At 36.5% G+C, this 23,385-nt stretch overlaps 3 protein-coding genes across 3 annotated transcripts; 2 read left to right on the top strand and 1 right to left on the bottom strand.

Moving 5' to 3' along the window:
* The first annotated feature begins 761 nt into the window (after window positions 1-761).
* LOC129316054 (uncharacterized) lies at window positions 762-10,036 on the top strand. The gene is made up of 21 exons (XM_054960300.1): window positions 762-1,078; window positions 1,657-1,797; window positions 2,072-2,128; window positions 3,010-3,037; window positions 3,118-3,240; window positions 3,921-4,032; window positions 4,168-4,205; window positions 4,357-4,410; window positions 4,593-4,661; window positions 4,806-4,922; window positions 5,047-5,115; window positions 5,662-5,741; window positions 6,235-6,363; window positions 6,436-6,688; window positions 7,110-7,199; window positions 7,278-7,442; window positions 7,913-8,037; window positions 8,116-8,248; window positions 8,810-8,934; window positions 9,047-9,223; window positions 9,731-10,036. The coding sequence occupies exons 2-21, from the start codon at window positions 1,703-1,705 to the stop codon at window positions 9,768-9,770; spliced, it is 2,079 nt and encodes a 692-aa protein (XP_054816275.1). The 5' UTR covers window positions 762-1,078; window positions 1,657-1,702; the 3' UTR covers window positions 9,771-10,036.
* Window positions 10,037-12,136: 2,100 nt separating this feature from the next.
* Window positions 12,137-15,293, top strand: LOC129316762 (uncharacterized). Its single transcript, XM_054961142.1, is given in 7 exon segments — window positions 12,137-12,172; window positions 12,805-12,870; window positions 13,036-13,081; window positions 13,084-13,202; window positions 14,327-14,466; window positions 14,468-14,639; window positions 14,923-15,293. Coding segments are annotated over 7 exon segments (693 nt in total). The 3' UTR covers window positions 15,037-15,293.
* A 6,269-nt stretch (window positions 15,294-21,562) lies between these two features.
* Window positions 21,563-22,596, bottom strand: LOC129315936 (ethylene-responsive transcription factor 4). Its single transcript, XM_054960109.1, has one exon. The coding sequence runs from the start codon at window positions 22,508-22,510 to the stop codon at window positions 21,884-21,886; it is 627 nt and encodes a 208-aa protein (XP_054816084.1). The 5' UTR covers window positions 22,511-22,596; the 3' UTR covers window positions 21,563-21,883.
* Window positions 22,597-23,385: the final 789 nt, after the last annotated feature.

Genomic DNA, 23,385 nt, shown 5'->3' with positions numbered 1-23,385 from the left:
GCATATGATTTTCGCCCATAATATTTGTCAAACAAAATATCGAGATTTTAAATGTCACTCCCATCCGAAACACCCAAAAAAAAAAAAAAATTCCCCTTCAATAATTGAAATTGGATTCAATAATTGAAATTGGATTAATGCATTAATGATGATGCGAGGCAGTTTAATAATTATAATAGATAAAATATAACTTTAAGTTTTTATTCTCATATTTTACTGTTGATCTTTATATTTTGCTGTTGATATTTTTGGTTCATATACTTTTATTTTTTTATTATTTTAGATTTCTTAAACATTTTTATAATTTATTTATGAAAGAATTTAAAATAATAAAAAAATAAAAATATATGAATAAAAAATACTAAAAAAAAGAGAGAAAAATTGATAGTAAAACGTGAATAAAGCATGGATAAAGTTATGCTTTTCCATTATAATGTACTATGAAATTCTTCTGAACACATCAAAACGATGAAGAAATATATGTCTTAGCAAATTACAGAGTTTATTACATGCTCAAACTGTAAAACTGTGAGGTCTTGAGCTTCAGTTCTATACATATAAACATAATTTTGGGAGTTACTGCTCCAATTTATTTGTAATTTGTGGATCAAATTATGAACAACATGCAATTATTGCGAAGAAAATGCCAGGAAATCACGGCTTCGAGTTTCAGCTTTCAAGTGATTTTCCAACTGTAGCATCCAATTATTGCTCTAATGTCGTCTTGGATTTCTCCAACTGGGTCGATGATCCGGCCCGAACATTTCTTTGTAATCTCGATTCTCGACTCCGCATGTAGCATATAGAAATTAGAAATTGGAAGTTTTGAGGACTATAAATTAAAAAACGAAGCACGGGCGAACAGACACAGGCTCCATTTTAACAAATTAGCACAGTCGCTTCGATCCATTGAAGCTCCCAAAGGCCTCTGCTGAAGGAGGAGGCCTCAACTGCAGCTACGTTCAAGGACAAGGGGGGACATACACTCTCTCTGGGAAACCCATGGATTTGACGGAGGGATCGACGGCTTAAACCCGCGAAAGCTAAGCTCCCTCCTTTCTCCCAATCTCATTTATGGGTGAGTTTGAATCTCGATTATCTATCTTAACCCGTACGACATTCCAATGCGATGAAGATTTGGGAACTATTAGAAGCTCACGAACCCGAAATCGAATCCTATATGTGGGCGGCGTTATTTCGCTATCCTTTGGTTTTCGCCAGTGGAAATTTTAGTGTTATCGCGCATTCAGTTTCCGCTGGGTGGTCACTTTAGCATCCCACTTCCACCGAACAAACACCTGACGTCCACTCCTGCTCATATACTTGCCTTTAGTTGAAGAGCTTCATTGCATTGTGTTTTCTGTTGTTTCCTGTTCTTAAAATGAATTTCGATTCTTTTTTACCCCTTCCCGGAACCTTGGTTGCGGAAGAATTGGAGTTCGATGGTTTTCTTGTGTGCACTTATTTGAACATTACAGTGATTGATCGATTTATTTCTTACAAACGCTATTCCAACAATGGTTAGTTGTTTGAATTTCCACGTACGGTCATCGTGTGAACGTTTAGCTTGATTTAGGTGGTGCGCTACGAGGAACGTGGTGACATGCGGATACTCATATGAACTATATGCCTTAGTTGTTCTGTTTGGTGTTTCAGATGTATGTATAGCTAGTGCATGAGGCTTTGAAAGTTGCTCCTCAGAATGGTGGACGCGGCAGGTTTGGCTGAGGCAGCAGGATCAAGATTCAATTCACTGGAGCTAATTGGACAGGGATCATTTGGGGACGTTTATAAAGGGTAGGTATTAAATTTTGGACTAGTACCTTGTTACTGGAAAATAAAACTTGAGATCTTTTTACATTGAGTTCAAAGGAGTACTTCTAAACGCGCCTTGCCTAACCAGTGAGTTTTGCTAGTAGTTCTGTGAATTTTCCATCTTGCTGTTTCTGCAGGTGCAATATTCAGGATCAATATTGTTTTATGATAATTTTAAATTTGCTTCTAAATGCTCATTTGGTGCCACAAGTATAACATTAGTTAACTAGTGTTTGCTGTGCTTCCTTATTTCCAGCTTTGACAAGGAGCTCAACAAGGAAGTTGCTATCAAAGTGATTGATTTGGAAGAATCGTAAGATAATAATTTATACTCCTTGTTGTACAGACTGTTATTTTGCCGATTCCTTTCCTTGTTAGAATATTCCACCGCAGTTTTCTGCAAGATTGGCATATAGGGACATCAACTTAGTGTCTCAGAATTATGTGTCTTAAACTGAGTGGTAAAAGGGAGAAGAATTTAATTTCTCCTGTATTTCCTTGATATGCTCCTTTTACAAGAAGGGTGAAATCTGTATTTTTTCTATAAAGACGATGATGAGTTTGATTTTTGCTAACATTTGACTCTCATGGTTAACAAGGGAAACTTGAAGGATTAAGAGCTACTTTGTATTGATATTAGTTCTGAATTTGAAGGGAGTGATTGGACGTATATGCACACATGATTTTAGCAGCTTCTTGTACACAGTGTAGAACTTACTGGCATATGTATAGAATAGGATTATGATAACTTTTAGGTTTTGATGTTGCTGAAGAGAAAAGCATCTAATGCGTACAGGCTTCAATTATTCTCAATAGGGAAGAACTAGTACCTGGGTCCCTGTAAGAGGTGCTGCGGTGAAGCAACAAAGTTTCAGATCATTCCATATCCATCAAATTTACTGTTCTTTATTACAAGGCTGAACATTGTTAATATAACTCAAAAGTTTTCTAAACTTTTGTTACGCTTTTTATGCATTGCACATTCCTAGAAAGTTCACTGTGCATGGTAAATTATGGGGCATCATGAAGTTGGAGAACTTTCCTGTTTTGGATGTTGGGAGTACTTATATAATTCTTTTTTCCCCTTTTATGTTCAGCCACATTGCACTAAATTTTTTTTCCCCGATAGAATATTTCTTGCCATTCTTTCTTAGTAAGCTATTTTATAACAAACCTTTTTATTTTCTCATGCAGAGAGGATGAGATTGAAGATATTCAAAAGGTATTGTATGAAATATTCCTTGTACGTGACTTTCACAATACCTAAATGATTAATTATTTCATCAATTTATTCTTTGGCAGGAAATTTCTGTTCTGCAACAATGCCGATCTCCATATATTACTGAATATTATGGTTCTTATCTCAATCAAACTAAACTTTGGATAATAATGGAGTACATGGCTGGTGGCTCTGTTGCTGACCTAGTAGGTTACTTCTGTTGACTTGATTCTCTATGTTTGATGCATGAATCTTGTTACTGTTTCTCCTTTAATGTTTACTTGAAGTACAGTTGCTGACTGGAGAAAATGGTTACAGATGATTAATTTTCCCTATAAATTCATAAGTCTGCAACAGGACACCCTAATTGTTGATTACTGTTATGTCATCAAATTTGGTTCAAATCCCCTGGGGAGCAGGGGGGATGATTTGCACGCCCTTTGTGGAGCCTCTGATGGACCAAAGAAAGAGTGTTGATTGAATTGTGTGATGTTTATGTTCAATGAAGAACAAATAAGAATTTAATGTTTGTTGTTGGTATACATCATTTACCTATGATTTGATATTGTTCCACCATGACCTTTCTCATCATTTTGGCTATGTTTCGTCTTATATACTTAAATATTCTTTTTTTGGGTCCTTTTTGTCTCATTTGTTTTCTTTATTTGTTTTTTGTGAGGGATTTTTTCTCCTCCATTTGTTTTCTCTGCTTCCTTTTCTTTTCAAATTGTTCATTTTGTTATCAAGAAAAAAACTTAGGTTTGCATGATCAAAACTTATTTTCTCCTTTAGTTATCATTTGCATATTTTTAAGGGTGAGTTTACATGTTGAAATATGGTATGAGGTATGCTTTTCTGTGGAGCTAACTTTTCCTCCCAATTGTAGCTCCAATCAGGTCCTCCACTTGATGAAATGTCAATTGCTAGCATTCTGCGGGACTTGTTGCATGCAATTGATTATTTACACAGCGAAGGAAAAATCCATAGAGACATTAAAGGTATCATCCCTATTCTTGTTGCTATGCTTTTGAGCTGTTTTTGCCTTTCCCAATGCAGTTTCATAGTCATGGACTTAACTCCTTTTGTTTGCATTTAGCTTTATTGTTGACAACATTTACCTACCAATTTTGCAGCTGCAAACATTTTATTGACTGAGAGTGGTGATGTGAAGGTAGATGTCTTGTTCTAGGAGATCTTAATCGTCCAATTTAATTATAATTCTTTTGATAGGCAATGGCTTTATTGAAAAATGACACACTTGAATATTTCAGATTTTGAGTTTCATACATTTGCATATAATATTTGATTTTTGTGATTCATAGGTTGCAGATTTTGGCGTTTCTGCTCAGTTAACAAGGACCATATCAAGGAGGAAGGTAAACAGGTTTTTTCAGATGGCTTATTTGATCAAGACTTAATTCTGTGTGTTATTTCGAGCTCTCTACTTTTCTGCCATTACTTTATATAAGGTTGTTTGTAGTCTAACAATATGTATAGGATTGGTTTACTTGTACTCTTCATTTTTCACTGCATTTGCTAATTTCTTTGAGAACAACAGACGTTTGTAGGAACCCCATTCTGGATGGCACCAGAGGTCATTCAAAATTCAGAAGGATATAATGAGAAGGTTATCTCAAAAGTTATTTTTTAAATCTTTTGTAAATTTTTTGTAAGCCCATCTTTTGATTGTCTCTTCTTTCTACACTCCATTTAACTTGTCTGCCATTCTTCTTAGACCTCAAAATCATCACCAACCATTCTGTTTGTGCAGGCAGATATCTGGTCTTTGGGGATCACTGCAATTGAGATGGCGAAAGGAGAGCCTCCACTTGCTGATCTTCATCCAATGAGAGTGCTTTTTATCATACCCCGAGAGAATCCACCCCAGGTTATTTTTTACATCCGACTCATTGATCTTTCTTGCTTCTAAGTTTTAACTACCTTTTGAAAGTTTTCCAGCTAATGTAGTTCTTCCCAGTTTCGGAGTTGATTGTTAATATTCATATGTGCAGCTGGATGAGCATTTTTCTCGTCCCATGAAGGAATTTGTTTCTCTGTGTCTAAAGAAAATTCCTGCTGAGGTAAGTATCTATGGCATCCACATGCCTACTGTTGTTTCATTTTCTTTCCCTTGACTGCATTTTTAAGTTTTATGTAGTGCTAACAAGGAAGTTTTGTTTCTGCTTTTAATTTGAGTGCGAAAGGCTAATAGAATGCTGTTCCAGGGTGATTAATTACTTGATTCTGTTTATGAATCCTATGAGAGTTGGAAAACAATCTTCATGTTATCAAAATTCATAATCAATATGCTTGTTTGTGACGTCTTACATCTCTTCCTTTCTTTCTTTTTTGGTTGAATTTTATATTTTAATATTCCTGGGACAGGGAAGGAAGTAGTCTTTTGTAATATGTCAAGTTTGCCTCCAAAATTAAAAATAATGGGGATAATTTATTGGTTTGATTGAATTTGTCCTGTGGAAATCATTATCTGACAAGTAGGTGCTCTATTCTTTTTTTCTTCCCCCCTTTTTGGGTTGTGTTTTTTTGGGGGGGGGGGGAGGTAGGTGGAAGTTAGTCCCTTTTCACCTCTGCTGCAATTACCCTGTTTCTAACTCATTCAATTTCAGAGGCCAAGTGCTAAGGAACTTCTCAGACATCGATTTATTCGGTATGCTAGGAAAAGCCCCAAGCTTTTGGAGAGAATAAGGTACAAACATTGCTATTAATTTTGGTTCATTTCATATATATGTAATTGACTAATTTTATTTATTTTACTCTGGCTTTTATTTTTTTTTCTATTTCTTTTTCATATACTTTAGAACTTTTTTTTTTTTGAATGGAAACTGAATACTTCAATAAATCAGAAAATGCATTTACAACCAAGGAAAGCTAACAAGCTAAAAAAACACAAACGCAAAACTAAGAAGGACTTCTTTCATTATTCTCCATCTTCAAGAAAAGATGGGTTATGATCAAAGATACAAAAATCATCCTGTAAACTATGCCCAAAACTTGCTAACCTATCAGCTAAAACAATAGAGTCTCTACTTTAGAACTTAAGACTAAAGACGAGATATGTCTGAAATGGTGGATGACCCCTTTTTTCATGTCCAATTTGTCGCATGTTTTCCGTGAGTAGAAAATCCAAAATTAAAATATTATTGCCCAGCTTGTGGTTAACATCCAGCTTTTCATGATAGGGAGCGTCCCAAATACCAAATAAAGGAGGATCAATCAACACCTAGAAATGGCCCAAGAGGGACAGGGGAGGGATCTGATACTATGAAGGCGGCAAGAGATATAAGAGGTGAAGAAGCTCAAAGGCCTAGGTAGGTTTTTACTGTTTCTTTAAACTCTTCTTGCGTATAAAGAATTTCTGATAGAGTTTTTCTAATTTGCAGTGGTCAGGGTAAAAGCGTTAAAAATGCTGGATGGGACTTCAGCATTGGTGGATCACAGGGTACTGGAGCCATTCGCAGTTCACGTCCACCTCATAGTCCAATAACTGTTCCTAATCAAAGAAAAACTTCAGAGAGTGGCCATCCAGGGGCATCTGCCTACAGAAGTAGACTGACTGAATCCTCAGAAACTACATCTGGAAAAGATGCTAGGGCTCCTTATCATGATGAGCACAAGGGCAATCACCTGAACGATGTAATTGACTCTCTTACTATGTAGCCTCTTTATCCTTGCTGAAGTTTTCTTATTAACCGTATAATATATCGGGTATACACATGTCAAAATGAGGAAAATTTGTGCCTCCTTTGGTAGTTTCTAGAACACATGGTTAATAATTAAAGATGATTCCTAAACTTAGAACTGCTTGTTTCTTAGATAATTTGACTTTTGAGACTATGGAATATTCAATTTTCATTCAGTATCTCTGTCTATTTGGCAGATGTATGAACAACTTAATGTCTGAAGTATAATTATTTAGACATTTAGTGTGTTCACCAAGTCAATTATTATGCTTGAAGTTTCAGTCACTTGTGTAGGAAGGTGAAAATACTAAATTTAAATAAGCATGGATTTAAACCTGCACATTATTTCATCTTCTGAATTGTTCAAATTGCAGGATGAATTGTCTGGCAATGAATCAGGGACAATTGTCATCCGATCTCCGAAAGGATCACATCAATCATTAAGTCGTGACCATAGCTCTCTGGTATTTTTTTAATCTGAGCTGCCCAAATTTAGCACTGTTCTATATGGTCACTTGATAATAATTTTTTGTATTGTTTAGTCTAGCAGCAGCTTTTTCTCTCTTGAAGATGCTTCTACCAGTGGAACTATTGTTTTCCGTGGTCAGCATGATGATTCTGATACGCAGACAGCAAGATCCAGACTGGGTCTTCAGGAGAGAACTTCAAATGCCTTTCTAGAGGATAGTGCTGCAAATCTTGCTGAGGTTCTCTTTCTGATATAACAACTTTGAATTGCGGGGTGTTAAAAAGCTGGGCAAACTGGATCTTTAATCCTTTTCCTTTTCTTTTTACCTTGCATTTGGCTACTAGTAGGATTAAAAGGAGGTGTGGGAACCCACCCTTAAAAGTGCACTCAGGGGACAAAAACCACTCTTTTAAAGTACCACACCGACCATTCTCTGCTACTTGATGTGGAATTTAGACATCTCATACCACCCAATCCATATCAATTACTTGCATAGTTACATTTCTTTATTCGTATATGCTAGCTTCTTACACATTTGGTAGTTTATTTGCATCTTAAATCACCTTTGCAGATGTCTGAAATTTCTACTCTTTGTTCATTACTTCGTTTGCATGTTTATTATGGGAGACTTGACATTTTTGTGATTACTCAATGAAACTAATATCATTTAATTTTTATTGTATGTGGTTTCTTAATTTGCTTCCCTAGGCAAAAGCTGCTATGCAAGCAGGATGGAAAGGGAATGCCCGAGACAGATTTGTGGTGGGAAAGATCAATAATGATTTGCTAGAAGGCAGGAGAGACCAAGCAACAGGCAGCCCTGATTCTTCTAGGTGCATCCATTATCTACAACCATAAAATGGTAGTTAAAATAAGGATGTGATGATAAATTCTGGAAAATTTTCTCTCAGATTATCTCGTGACTATGTGGATGCGCAAAAAGGAATTTTAAGATCTCACCATCCTAGGGATGACGAAGGAAGTGCCAAAATAATGTCATCCTCTGTACCATTATCAAACTTGCTTATTCCTTCAGTGAAAGAGGTGAATCCAAGCACAGATTTTACTTTTTGCATTTGGAAGCAGTCTGATAGAGCTAAACTTATGTTCCCCCGTTAAACCACTTTATGATGCCAAATTGATCAGTGAGTTGATAGCTTGTGGATGAAGAATGCTAATTTCCACAATTGTAATGACTCTTCCATTTTGAATATGGCATCAACAATAAGTAGCGCCGATCACGACAAACTATTTATTGCTCAGTAAAAATTGAACGTATCGTTATTGAACAGATATTTTGATGATTTCTTACCTTCTGCTGAGTGGTGCATTCTAAAAAAAAAAAAAAAAGCAGGGGGGTTAGGATTGTGCAGCGACTACCACATAGGTTTTATTTGTAGGGGGGCTCCTGGTAAATTTGCCAAAACCTTCCAGTAAAGCTTTTGAGTGTTTAAAGGCTTGTGATTTGAGGTCCATGATGGAAGTTGGCATGTCCTAAATTAATGTAAATATTTCGCCAGCTTTCTAGTTTTTGTGTCTTTGAGCAACTTTTAGCTATGATCAATTTGATTTGGTTGTTAAGTTATGGTGGTGTTCATGTTGTAGGCTATTGCTAATGATCCAGAAGGCTCAATTGTAGGAGAAGTCATCAATTCACTTGTCAGCATGGAACGTGCAAATCCTAAATCCTGTGATGTTCTTGTCAAAAAGTTGCTTCGGCGGTTGGCAAGGTTCGCTTTCTACAAACATTCGTCGCAAAAACCTGTAAAGGAAAAATTTCAATTTTCTTGGTGCTATACCTGCTAGCCCATTCCCTAACTGACAAAAGGGAAACTTGTGCAGTTCAAAAGAATCTTCATTGAAGGAGCTGCAGGATCTGGCAGGCGACTTGTTCAGCAAGTCAGCTTTGGAAGAAACTCGAAACAAAAGTGCGGCAACTGATGACTGGAGGACGCAGCAGAACAAGGATACCTACTCAAATAGCAATTTAAGCCCACTTGCAAAATTTCTTCTCTCCAGGTATACAGAAGTAGTTTGCCTCCTTGATCAACTTTATTTTCAAAAGTAGTAGATGTTTTTAAAAACTCTCTCAAGTAGACCAAGTCAGTTATGAATGCATATGTGACTTGTACTGAAAAACGTGTCTGATAAGTTTGTATATCTCTGTTCTATGAGGGGCCAGGTTGTTTAAAATTAAAGAAAAAAACTGCTTTTAGTTAAGTTTAACAGTCGAATTGTTAGGATGATATTAAGCTAATCATGAGACTTTCGTTAGAAATAAAAAAAAAATTTATAGGTTTTTTACTAAGCTATCCCAAATAGATTATCAAAATTAGCTTTTCCTTCACATCCCTTGTGTGTTTAGCTTAAATTCTCTCAACAACTTTCTCATGTTTAACCTAACTAAAATCATTTCTTTTTAATCTTAAACAAGCTTGCTCTTAACTAAGCTGATTTGTTGAAGAGCTTTTTACCTCTTTCTTGGCTCCTTTCTCACACCTATTATGTGGCTTTCTTGTTTCACAGATGGCAAGGTCAAGTCCCAAAGGATCTAAATCCAACTTAAGTAGAGGACGTTTGGTGGTGGTGGTGTTTTCTGTTTACCTATTTGCTTACTGATTAAATGTACATAGATCATTGTAAGAAATTGGTTTTGTATGTTATATTGTCAATTGTCATCATCATCATTATTCTATTTCTTTTTCTTCATTGTTTTTAGGCCTTGATAGTGAGAGTAACGCTGTATAATTAGGGGTTTGCTCATTGACATAGTAATTGTAACATACAACCATTAATTCGAATTTACAGATGCTTTTCTCTTTGGAAAAATCAGACATATTATCGTATTTTGCTGACCGAGCTCCAAAAAAAAAAAAAGGTGTTTTGGTTGCGCGTGATTTTTTTTAAAATAAAGAATACATTATTATTGTGTTCTTATAAAGTTATAAATTTTTAATTGGTCTCTTTGAAGTTTGAATATCTCATGCTTGCCTTCGATCACTATTCTTAGTCAATATAATCCCCATACATGTCAACTAGACAAAAAATTGACCATATTGCTAATTAGAATGTCTTCGGAGAACTGAAATCATCAAATTCAAACAATTCTTCTCGAATCATCAACTTGAATTTTATTTTATTTTTATGAACAATGAAAGCAACCACTTTATTTCATAACATATGGGATTTTATTAGTGTTGCTGAAAAAAATGTAAATCCTTGGCATTTTATTTTAATTATAAAAACGTTACAAATCGAAAACAAGAAGCTAACAAATTACCTTTAATCAGAGCATTCAAATAAAAAAAAAATCCAATTAAAAGTACTTCTCAAAAAATAGAAGTTTAGATTTTTTTTTGGATAAAAATCAATATATAAATAAGTAAATGAAAAGTTACAGTGATGAAGTACCAATGATAAACAAATTTAAATGAATAAGAAATAAATAAGAATACAAATATTTATTTTTATATATTATATTAAGGGGTTAATATGCAATTTAAATTATGAATTATAGGTTTAGGGATAATTTAGACTCTAAACTTTTAAAATGTATATTTTAAATTTTAAGTAATTAAAATTGGAGCAATTTAGTCCCTATTATTAATTTTGAATAAACATCTGTTAGTTTTTTAAAATTAGAGTCTAATGTGTGATTTTTTTCAAATAAAGATATAAGAGAGAGAGATAGTAAAATTTGGTAAAAATTATATATTAAATCTCAAATTTTAAAAAACAAACATTTATTTAAATTTAATGATAAGGTGAAATTGTCTAACTTTAATTGTTTAAGGCTTAATTTATATTTTAAAAGTTTAGAATTAAATTGACTATGAACCTATAGTTTAAGATTTGAATTGCACACCCTATATTAATCTATGTGTAATTTGAAATAATAATGTATAATTTTAGAGTTTAATAATTAATAGCCAATAAATACCATGATGTCACCAAAGGAAAATTAAAAAGAAAAAACCATGAAATAGCAAGAAGCAAGTTCGACTTCAGAGTTCAGACACGGAATGGCATCGTGGCTTTTGCTCAAGCGGCTTACGGTTGCTCATGCACCCACCCTTTCCCGTCGCTTCATTCCTCTGTCATCTTCTGTGTTCAGTCACTGCTCTTCATCTTCTTCCTTTTTCACAAGCTTCAAACCAAGAAACCGATGTTTATCCCAAAGGAAGATTTCCTCAACTTCTTCTTCGGAGGCTCTAGTAGGCGATTCCCTTGCTATATCTTACCTTTCGGTTCTAATTCATTGTCCCAAAGATGTCGCAGTAAGCTTTCAGTTCCTTTATTCATTTTCTCATTCTTTTGATGTTAAGTTTAAATCTTTTAGCTGACAAAGTTCAAAAATTTGAAGTCACCCATGGGCCTTGGCGTGAAATGAGTGTACGTATCATTCATGGGTTTCTTGCTTCTGACTGGTGTTTTCCCCCTTAATCTTTTTGGTATGTCTTTCAACTACAGGACACAAATATCAATATGGACCAAACACGTGATATTTGGGGTCTTCTGTTGATTGCTCAACGACTGAAATCCTTTATGGGCTTCTTCTCTTTCTTGACTGATGTTTGAAAAATTGGACCAAACGTATAAAGGTTTTTATGTATGTGAGCCACTGGTATAAATGTCACCAACTGTGGAAAGAAATATTCTATTGGCTAAAATTAGTGTTCTAAACAGAATCCACTAAACTCAAATGTCATTTACGACAATTCTGCGTTAAATGGAGCACATTTGCTATACTGCATTGTTAATGTAGTTGAAATATTAAAAAAGAATGATGAACTAGACTGCGATAATCAATTTTGTTGTACTAAAACATATTGAGCCCGTCAAAACTTTAGAATGTTTGACTGGAATTCCTCTTCTTTTTCACAAGGATGGGCTTGCAGATGCTCTTTATGCTTTGGCGCAAGTTCTGCCAGCATGGATGAGGACGATTTCTGTATAAATGCTGAAGAGGTAGAAATTTGCCACTTTGACTACATTTTTGTCCCTTTTTTGGGCATTGTTTTCTGGTTTCTCAACTCTCGTATTGGACATATACTTGATTGTAGATAACATTTTCGTCTTAGAAAATTGAAATTAGGCTATTGATGGCAATAAATACAGTGTAGAATGAAAATGGTATTATTAAGTTTTGATATTTGATTTATAATGTTTATGGTGTCTAGCCTCCTTGGTTTATAGGCTACATATGAATATCAAGAAATAAAATAATGGAGTTGTGAGAGAGAGAGAGGAGAGAGAGGAGAGAGAGCAATAGCACTTTCTAGGTCTTGAATTTAAATAAATCTAATTCTAATTAAGCAACACGAAGTAAATTTTAACTCTTATCATCGAGTGGTACTTATATTGGAAAATTTTTTAGCCAACGCGCTGGTATAAGGCAATAAAGTGCTGCGCCCCCCCCCAAAAAAAAAATCATCTTCGTATCATTGACCATCTAGATGGGCTATTGCCCTAACCATTATCTAGTCTCTGTTCAGCGATGTATATAGCACTTTGGAGCTGTATGATATTACTAATGTTACTCAATGCTAGAGTTTGGTGTTGTAAATAACCTAATCAAATTTTACTAGCCACTTTTGCAGGAATCATTTCATCCAATAGAGGTCACTGAAGACCTATGGGTTGTACCCAAGTGGAGAACTCCACCTGTATGTTGTTACGTTGCTAATCATGCTTGAACACTCTCCACATGCACACAACATGCATGAGGTCTTATATACATTGTTACACCCAAGTTCACTATTTTCTGGATCATTAGTCTCTTATCATTATCAAACAAAAACGTGGACTCAGCAGTTTCTTCACATGTACAGGATAATCAAGCAACTAATATAATTCTGAATCCTGGACTAGCGTTTGGACAGGAGAGCACCCAACTACTAAACTGAGTCTATTACTCTTACATGGCTGTATAAAAGGAGGAGAATACATCCTGGACTATGGCACAGGCTCTGGAATTCTTTCAATTGCAGCACTTAAGGTATGTACTTGATGATAGGCTGACCTTAGAATTTGAAGAGTGAAGAAGCACCATGCAAATTATTTTAATAGCGCCTGTCCTGAGAATGCAAAGTGAGATACTTAAGAACTAGTAGAGCCAGCAAGGCCGTGTTAAAGGATATTGAGCCTAAGACAAAATGAGTAAAGGGGCCAGACATATAATAATTTATTGATCCTCATACTTTCTGTTTGACATTTTTTACCTCTAGAAATAATTTAAAAAAAAAAACACTCAGTATTTTGTATTTTAAAAAATAAAGCTTGGATTAAAAAGGAACAAACACACCTAGTAGTAAGTATTGCAGAGACGAAAACATAAATCTCTTACTCAATAGTGTATGCTCCTATGCTCTGGTTGGATACAAAAATATAAAGAAGATTGCAGTGAAAAACGTGTATCTGATGCTTTCCTTAGCTTTAATTTAGAATATAAACAAGAAAAGAGGGAAAAGTGGAAGAGTGAAAACAAAAGGTGAGAGAGAGTTAGAGATGATGATGTTAGGATAAGAATTGTAGAAAGAGAATAAATAATAATTAATAGCCTGGGGCCAACCCAATAATTAAATATTATGTTGAGAATGTGAAAGATGTTTTCAATGGAGAAGCAATTAGGGCTTTGCTTTTTTGGCTTGGCATTTATTACATAACGATACAAATACATCTATTTAATCTATACATACTAGGCGTATTCAGGGCTTTTTCTGGGGGAAGGCAATTGTATAGCTTGCCTATGGGCTCCCAGGTCTTGAGAGCCAAGATTACTCTTGTGGTCTTGGGACATTGCTATGTAGTCCCAATCACATGTATTTCTAAATGCAGTTGTTGAATGTTATGTGTTAGTAACTATGTTTTCTGATTCCACTTAATTTTTCATAATACTAACAGCATGAATATCTTGAGTAGTTGTTTGTCAATCCACCTTCATAATATCCAGGTCTTTTTGTCCTATAAGTTTTAAGTTTGCCTTTTTCTTGTGTTTTAAGTTTCAAAAAAACACTGCAAGGATCATGCATGAGTATTGTCTTGCTCTTTCTTTACATTCTGCTTATGCTTTGTATTCATACCAGCTGACTCTTCAATTCCCACTTTGCCATATCGTGGTAGCTTGGTGCTGCGTTTGCTGTTGGAATTGATATAGATTCTCAAGCGATTGCATCTGCATCTCAAAATGCGACCCTAAACAATTTAGGACCGGAAAAAATGCAACTGCATCTGGTACCTGGAAAAAAAACCTCCCTTCATGCGGGCTGTAGAAGGAAAAGACAGATCTGAGATAGAAGTTGCTGCAGAAGAGAATAAGTATGATGTGGTTGTTGCAAATATACTCTTAAATCCTCTACTAGATCTTGCAGATCAAATTGTCTCTTGTGCAAAACCTGGAGCAATTATTGGTCTCTCTGGCATTTTATGTGAACAGGTGACTTTAAAGTTGACATAATGTAGAATTTCTTTTTTCTTTATTCAAGATGTAGCTTTCCCTTTCCCTTTTCACCAAGTTGTACGAGAGATTCTCAAGTAGACCAAAATAATCACCAATAAAGTTTGTTCTGATAGGAAAATTTACTTTCGACATATTTGCTGTCTATTTTATAAATGATTTGGTTTGTTCGTCTAGGTCTCTCTTAGAACTGTTCCGATTTTTCCTAAGGCCAAGACCAATAAATGATGGGAACACTTAAATGTGATTGTTTTTAATGCAGATCCGATACATCATAGAAAGATATTCACCTTTCTTGGAAGGCATAGCAGTGTCGGAAATGGATGGTTGGGCTTGTGTTAGCGGCAGAAAAAGAAGTAATTTGGATGTGTGCTAACATCATCTTTGATGCAAGATTGCAAGTGGTGGGAGACATCTCTGACCTGCCATTTACTGGTGACCTGCAAAATTTGGAAAAAATTGCATTGAGATCCCCTAGTTGCATACCTTGAATTGCTCTTTGAACATTTATTCTTTCAAAATATATATATGTATATATAATTTCAATCATTTTTCCCTCTTCTAATTTGTAAGACATGCACAATGTATTGCAACAGTAATTCTTGAATCCAAGTGGGGCCTAACAGAACAGAACTCATTTTGTGGTTTTTTTTTTCCGAAAACTGAATATTTCGTTTTCTTCTGTGACCAAAGGAAAAATTGGTTTATAAAGATACTGCTTTCACGGCGAAGCATAATAGATTATGTCATTAGTAGACAAGAGGAGTAGATTCTGCATTTAGAGGTTATCGTAAGGACATTAACCTTCCAAGTTCCAAATTTTCTCTTTTTGTTTGGGGGCCCCAAATTTCCATATATTTTGTCGTACATTGAACAGCACCGTTTCATTACTTTCATTGTTTCCCTCGGATTCATGTTGCAATTTGTTCTGAGGAGCTTTGAAAGAGAGGTTTAGGTGTAGTGGATTCTCATAACTTAACAACTTATCGGTCACTTATTGATATTCTGAGCTGCAGATAGATAAGCCTAGTGGGCATCAGATGTCTGAATTCAATTCAAATTGAGAATAGCCCTGAACTTCGTCTTGGCCAAATATTCAAGTGGGTTCGTCTTCGTATATAATTAATATACGGAGAGGAGGAGGAAGGTGATGAACAGAAGAACAGTATTCCCGGTGTTTCTTGGGCTCATTGCTAATCTGACTCACAAAGTGAGCAATTTCAGAAGCATCCCTACCTCTAGGGTTCTCTTTTAGCAGCCACTTCCGTGTTGGATCATGATACCCTATTTATAGGATGGTCCGAGTAGGGTTACCTGCCTCGATCAACTTTCTGTGGCACTTGTAGAATGACGTTGATGCAATGATGCTTACCAGAACCAGTTTGACAGTCCCCATTAGGACTTGTTTCATCGTTTAATCTTCCTCCCCTAGTTAACCCTATTTTCTTTCACAGCTGAATTAATAACACATGATATTATGACTTCCTTTTATTCATCTTTTTCTTACCAAAGTTAGTGGTGGTTTACATGACAACTGGTTTTTCAGGCTTTAACTTTTCTTTTATGTACTCACAGACGCACACAATTATTTAGTATTTAATATAATCAAATTCTCCCAATTTTATTGTTTATGATAAGAAGCATTATGGAACATTCTCAAGTTATCTAATCCAATGCCCTTTTGTCTGAGAATTGATTCCGAGTCATCACATCTCTCTCTTCCAACACAGGAAGTGAGTGATGATGGAGCAAATCCCTTGCTGCGCCATTGTTAGTTCTACAAGGTAATCATCATGATAATCTGTGGCCACTTGTTGGGACTCGTCTGTGCAGAATCCTGTGAGGCCATCTTCGATAGTGATGTCTTAATGCAGTCACTGGGTATATTTCTCACGTATGTTGAGAAAATATATGGTTCCGGAGAAAAATAGGGAGAAAGGTGAATAGTGTACATATTGTACGAGTTCGTACATAAAGAAAAAGGAACAAATTGACACGCAGAGAAGGGAAAAGGAGGAGAGGAAAGAGGGTTGAGTAAGGTAAGGTGGGGAGAAGAAGGTGCTCGTGAATATGAATGGGAGGAAAGTAAATTAAAAGGAAGAAGAAAGAAAGGCTGACATTGAATCTAGTTTCCATCTATGCTGAAACTCGCGTCCGCCCTTTTATCCGTTAATCCTAATCGATATGGATCCTGTCAAATTGAAACTGACACAAGCTTCAAGGGCCTCCCCTCCAACCAAACAAATTCTTAAAAAAACAATTTGAATATGCTCTCGTATGTAAACTTGTCCATCCAAGTTGTTTCACATAGGGTTGGGTAAAAGTTCAGTTGTTTTGGCCAATCCAATCCAATCCAAATCGAGCAAGTCTAATTTAACCCAGTTGAGTAAAAAAATTGATTCAAAAAACTAAAGAAATCAAAAGAATCAAATTAACTTCTCAAGTTAGATTGGATAGAAAATCAAGCTCTTAAACCACTTGATGTGATCTGATCTTATAAAATTATTTTAATATAATTTTAATTATTTTTAATATATTTGAATAATTTAAAGTTTGAAAGTAGCATTTATTTCATTCACATTTAACCATTTTATTTAATATAATTTTAATTTAGGTTGTTGTTAAATTGTTGTTATAATGTATATTATACATGTTAAAATTTGTTGAATGTTGTTACTATAGTTGAAGTTATGAATTTAAATAATGTGAATTGTAATTGAATTTTTTTTTTGGTTATTGTGAGATATTGTTATGTATTTTTTATGATTATAAGTATTTTGATTTTTTAATTGAGTTTATTATGGTGAAATAAATTGTTGCCTATAATATATAAAAAAAAAATTAAGTAAGTACTGGACTATCAAAACTAATCTACCAGTGCTATATATTAAATTCAATCTTATTAACCATCGAGTTATAACTATATTAGATCGAACTACAGATTTTTTAATCCAATTTTTTTTTTTATAAAAGAAATTAAACTTTAAGTTATGTCAAAGTTCAATCTTGTTCAACCCTTTGTGCAGCTTTGGCTTCAAGGTTGAGCCATCACTTTCCATCTTTACACTACACTGGGTATTCTATGCAAGATATTCTCATGTTCATTCGCAGCGGTTTGGGAAAATAATAAAAGAAAGCAGCTTTCGCCTTCATTCTGAACATTTCTATTGTCGAGCACTCCTTGATTACGCATAGTCCTACCAAGTCGAGGGCGAGGGCTTTTATTTGTAACGGTACGGGATGTTCCTGATGCGGATAGTGTCATTAATTTGCAAGAAAGAGACTTGGCATTTCAGACACAGGGACGCACCACATCCGTGTGGAGACTAGCGACCCTGCTGTATCACTCCTCCCCATCTCATTCGGTTGCTTTTAATTATTTTCTCATACATTAAATCATTATTTTAGGAGTAATTAAGGAGTAAAAAAAAAAAAAACAGAGAGAGAAAGAGGGAGTAAAGGGGAAGGGAGTGGGGTCAAAATCCGCCGACGCGCCGATGCCCGCTCTCACTGTCTGTCCTCTTCAGTGGTGACCCACACGTGATTCCCTCCGCGCGTCTCTATTCTACTCGCTCGTCCTCGGTTTCGTGGTATCCCTACATCCCCTGCTTCCGCCCCATTCCCCCCGGTAGGACCCACCCTCTCTCTAGCGCCTCCACCTTCCTTTGCGTCTCTAATCTTTCATCTCAATTCTCATCCCGGTTTTCTTAAACCAGGAACAATAATTAATTGTGGGGCCGGTTCGGGTCTTGACTCTTCTTTCTCTCCATCCTCCCTCCCTCCCACCTCTTCCTTCCTTTTCAATTATTATCTAAATTCACGCTCCTTGTAAAGTTTTATTTAAATCCATGCACGTACAGTCCTAATTCGAATCTTCATTTTCTGTCTCGATGGTTTCTTTGTCCCGCTGTACTTAAATGAATGTCCACGCGTCTTCCTTTTTTTCTTTTGGGGATCACGCAGGCGGCTTCCATTACAAACACAATCTTGCTGTGTACGGATTTTCTGGCTCAGTATAAAATGTGTAGTTGTGTATATCATGTTTGGATGCGTATCTCCATTCAGTGTCGATGAATTGCACGATTTCTTGTTTGAATAAAAAAAAAATGTTGAGAATAATTTATTAATGAGGGACGCAGAGTATGTGTCAAGGAAGAATTGAGGGCAGGTGACAAGGGGATCATAGAATTGACAAGCGCACAATTGAATTCAACCGCTCTGGGTTGACAGTGTCCACGTCTTGCAGGCACTGAACATGAAGACGACGCTAGTAAGCCTCGAGGAGTCACCCATAGTACATGTTGGCAGTAAAATCAATGGACGACCTCCAAAGCCGGCACGTTATTATTGCTCCTCCAGTCTATTTATAAGTCACATTTTAAAAGGTACATTTGATCCCATTTATAAGTCATGGTGCGTCTTTTTAGATAATATTTAAGAGGTATTTTTAAAATTATCCTTCATGAGAGAGAAAAAAATAACAGGACATTACTTTTTAGATTTATTTATAGGGGCTTGTTTGGAGTTTTACTTACTTTTATTCCTTATATTTTTATTGTATTGATATTGATGAGGTTGGTAAAAATGACTTATAAATAGGATCCGAGGAGTACTAGCTAAACTGGACCCTCCAACATCGTATTTATATCCGTACATGCTGCCAATTCCTCTCTCTCTCTCTCTCTCTCTATCACTTGGTCAAATAAAGCGGTTCATCAGCCAATTTTTTTTTCCTTTAAAAAATATGGATACAAGGGTTTGATTCACCGAATCATAATACGCTTTTTTTTTTTTATTTAACTGGATGTGATCGGGGACCAAATAGTGGCAATATTTTAAAGCAGAAAAAAGACGAGTATGATGGCGGGCACATACTGGTACATGCATGGCATGGTCCTGATTTTTTTTTTTTTTAAAGAGTGTATAAATTAAAATTTAAAAAATGGAAAGAATGGAGGGAAGGCATTGGGGAGGGTAGGAAATAAGAGGGTGGGGGACAAGGGAAAGAAGGAGCGCTGAAGCATCACGTGAAGACAACATGAAGTCCGACAGCTGCATAGTCAACACGCAAATGCGGGTGTGGGCCCCCGTCCCCTTTCCATGCCTCCTCCTCACTGGCTCTCTTCCCCACCACTGCCTTTTCGCCGTCGGTGCCGCCTCCCCCACCCCCTACCCCATTTATACCACTCTGTTTTTTTTTAACTCTAAATTCAATTTTATTTTCGACCTCCTAGACCCAAATGTTTCTCCATCAATTCTATTCTTTTTTTTTAAAAAAGGCGGTTAAAACATTTAGCTCCTGGAGCCTGTATTGAAGCGCATCGAGACTCGCAACCCCAAACAAGACGCCTAATCTCACCATCACGAGGCCACCTCACCTCTATCATGCCTGTTTGCCGATTAAAATCCTAGGTTGGTAAGGCGGCGAAGTTGGGTGGTTTCAGGGGCAATAATAAGGCAGCCAACAGAATTGTGAGCTCACTGTAGCACTACTTTTTAATGCATCGTGTGCCCGATTCATACGATGTTTGCCCGATTCTAATGCTGTTTAGCCTGGACTTCTTTTTCTAGTCTTCCTTCGACACAAACAGTCGCGCACTTTGTGGCTTTTCTCAATCACCAAATACTACAGTACGTTATCTGTATTATTATATTTGTTTCCAGCTAGTGGCGCATCCGATGTATTCAGGATAATACCTTTTGTCCACATCTCATGCCCTTGTTCCAATCCCTCCTCGTATAAAAACAAATTCCATATCAATTATTTTTCATTCTTGTTCCTGTATTGTACCTACAGGATATTCAATCACTTTAATATTAACTCCGCTCTTTTGCCCTCCCTCCTTCTCTATATATTTTGAGTTCAAGGATAGATGGAAGAAAAATCGAATTAATGTTGAGAATGTCTTTTTTTTTTAAAAAAAAAAGGGACCTTGTAATGCAGCTTATTATATTGCCAGATAAATACCATTTAATTAAAATAATAAATATACCAAAACATAAAATTACAAGAACAATATATATGTATAAACTACGAATAATATAGTTCATTGAGATCTTGTCCTGCGGGTCATGCTATCCTTCAAAATTACTGATGATTTCCCTCACGCTCCAAATAATTATTCATGATATTCGTGCCTCCCTCCTCTTTTGAAAGGGAAAAATAAAAAAAAGAAACTCGTTGATTAAAACATGCCGTTGTTTGAAGGAGGGGTCCACAGAGACTCAAGAAAGGTTATTTATTTCATCTTCAAGCTAAATAACATACGGACTCGGTTTAGATTGTTCGCACGACATTTAATGAGATTTTATAATTTATAATTTATACCGTATAAAAAAATTTAAAATTAATTTATTATCTTTGCATGGGCCATTTAATAAATTAACTGACTCATTCCAAATTACATTTTCTATTTTAATAGATTTAAAAATAAAAATGTGTCTTCATATTACTTCGAATGTTGCAAAATTATGTACGACAGTTGGGGGCTAACAGCAGCGTTGCCTCGTAGCCTATAATTTAAAGAAATCCAAACCAATCAGCAAACGAGAGACCCACAGAAAAATGCCTAATCAAACGCGCAACAATGCCGGCGACATGTCTGTCAGATCTCAACTAACGTAATCCGTAAGGACCACGTCCAGCTATTTTCCTGTTTGGTTAATCGGAAAATCCAACAAAACCACGCCACCAAACCAACCGTTTGTTAATCTCAAATCTTGTTTCTCGATTTCTAAACACCACCACCATGCGACGACCCAAACGGTACTCTGCTCTGCTCTGCATAACTTAACCATTTAGCCAGTAGAATTAAAACCTTCTACTAGACCGCAGCTTAAAGCACGCCGAAGAGAAAATATTTGAATGAGACTGAAAATGAAATTAATTATATATCTGGTCAACATAAATTGCAGAAACAACAGTGAGAATCTCTTAATAACTTCTCTGTTGGAAACCCCCCCCCCCCAAAAAAAATAAAAAACGCCTACTTTGGGTTATATAATCTATATACACATCCGCTAGAGTTAAGCCTGATGAACAAATCCGAGCATTTCAGCTACGTCGTACTCGAACTCGAACGCCCCCTGTCTCTGTCTCCATAGAGGGCGGCTCTCTGTTCTTCCAAAATGGTCGCTAGGAAAACACTCAAAACAGTATTAAAGTTATGGAATGACGGTCAGAAAAGAGATCTTCTGCCAGCACGTCTTCAAGCGCGGCCAGATCAAGCAACCTCCGCCGGGGGAGCAAGGTTAAGGTCGAGATCCAGAAGCCTCCGAGGCCGAGAAGCACGATCGTAGTCCACCACAGACGATGAATCGGAGTCACTCTGCGCACTGCCCGCTGCCGGACGTAAATCAGTCACTGGGCGGTCAAACCCACACATCTCGCGGCGGGCAAAGCTTCTCATGCCGTCAGCCCTCGCAAACGCGTCGAAAAACACAACGGGGCGAGCCAAGGGGATCACCGGGTACCCCAAGGCACCGACGCCAGCAGAAAGTGGCGTGAGGCTGAGGTCTAGCGGCGGCGGAGATGAAGAATCGAGGGTGCTGCTCTGGCTAGGACTGCGGGTAGAGTTGGTGTTATTTACAAGCTCAGAAGGAGTGGGGAAATTGGTCTTGGCCTTGGCGCCACGGAAATCGCGTGCAGCGGTGTCGTAGGCACGCGCCGCCTCCTCAGCGGTGTCGAAAGTGCCAAGCCAAACCCGAGTTTTCTTACCGGGGTCACGGATCTCGGCGGCGTAGCGCCCCCAGGGTCGCTTCCTGACGCCTCGGTAGCGAATCTCTTTGGCGGTGAGGGTGGGGTGGTTGGGTACGGCGGCAAGAGTGGCGGGCGGGTCTCGGGGAGCCATTGGGAAGGGAGATGTGGAAAAGTGAGTCCAGGCAATGAGGGATTAAGGATGAAGAAAAGATGGAGACAATGTCTGAGGAATTAGCAAAGGGAGTTGGAGGCGTTTTATAGCCAAGAAGGAGAGGGAGGGAGCCAGAGTGTGTGCGTGCGTGTAATAAAGCTACGCTCCTTTTAGGCGCTTGACGCTTACCCTCAACGTGGCTTCCATAACACATTCCCACTTGGGTGGATAGTAATACTATGCTCACCACTCTCCACTCCTCTCCTGCCACTTTCCTCTTTTCCCATTTTATCCTTTTTCTTTTCATTTCACCCGCCAGATTTCTCTTCTTTTGTTAATTAATTTATTAATTATTTAATTATCATCACCATACTTATATTTCCCGTGACCAACAAACCCTGTCATAAGAATTGATGAAACAAGGTTCCGGTGGTCTGATATCAAATCTCAGATACGAGGAAAATTGCCATAAAAAGCTTAAGTTCAGACCCATGTGATTGGTGGATCTGATTATACTCAAATTGATTGAGGCTTACCTCTCCTTCAAAAATTAACTTGTTCTGTCCAACACTCCTCTTCAAAAAACATAGATGGTTGCTCGTTAATGACTAGTTCATGATTTTTAAAAAAAGTTAATTTTTTTATTAAAAAATGTAAGGTATTTTCTCTTGTAATAGATGTAACACATTTTTAATTAAATGTAATCCCTCAATAAATAATTATTTGTGTTCAAAGTAACCCTTCTTTTATATTTATCCTTATTTAATATAATATTTTATCTTAAAATAAACATAAAGTGAGTTATTTAATAAAAATATTTTAAAAAAATAATTATATTTTAAAAGACTTAAAATACTTTATATTTTTTAATATAT

Source organism: Prosopis cineraria, unplaced genomic scaffold (genome assembly GCF_029017545.1).
Source record: "Prosopis cineraria cultivar Desert tree isolate PC_DT_omini unplaced genomic scaffold, ASM2901754v1 PC7, whole genome shotgun sequence".
Taxonomy (NCBI): domain Eukaryota; kingdom Viridiplantae; phylum Streptophyta; class Magnoliopsida; order Fabales; family Fabaceae; genus Prosopis; species Prosopis cineraria.
This window is presented reverse-complemented; position numbering and strand designations above follow the sequence as displayed.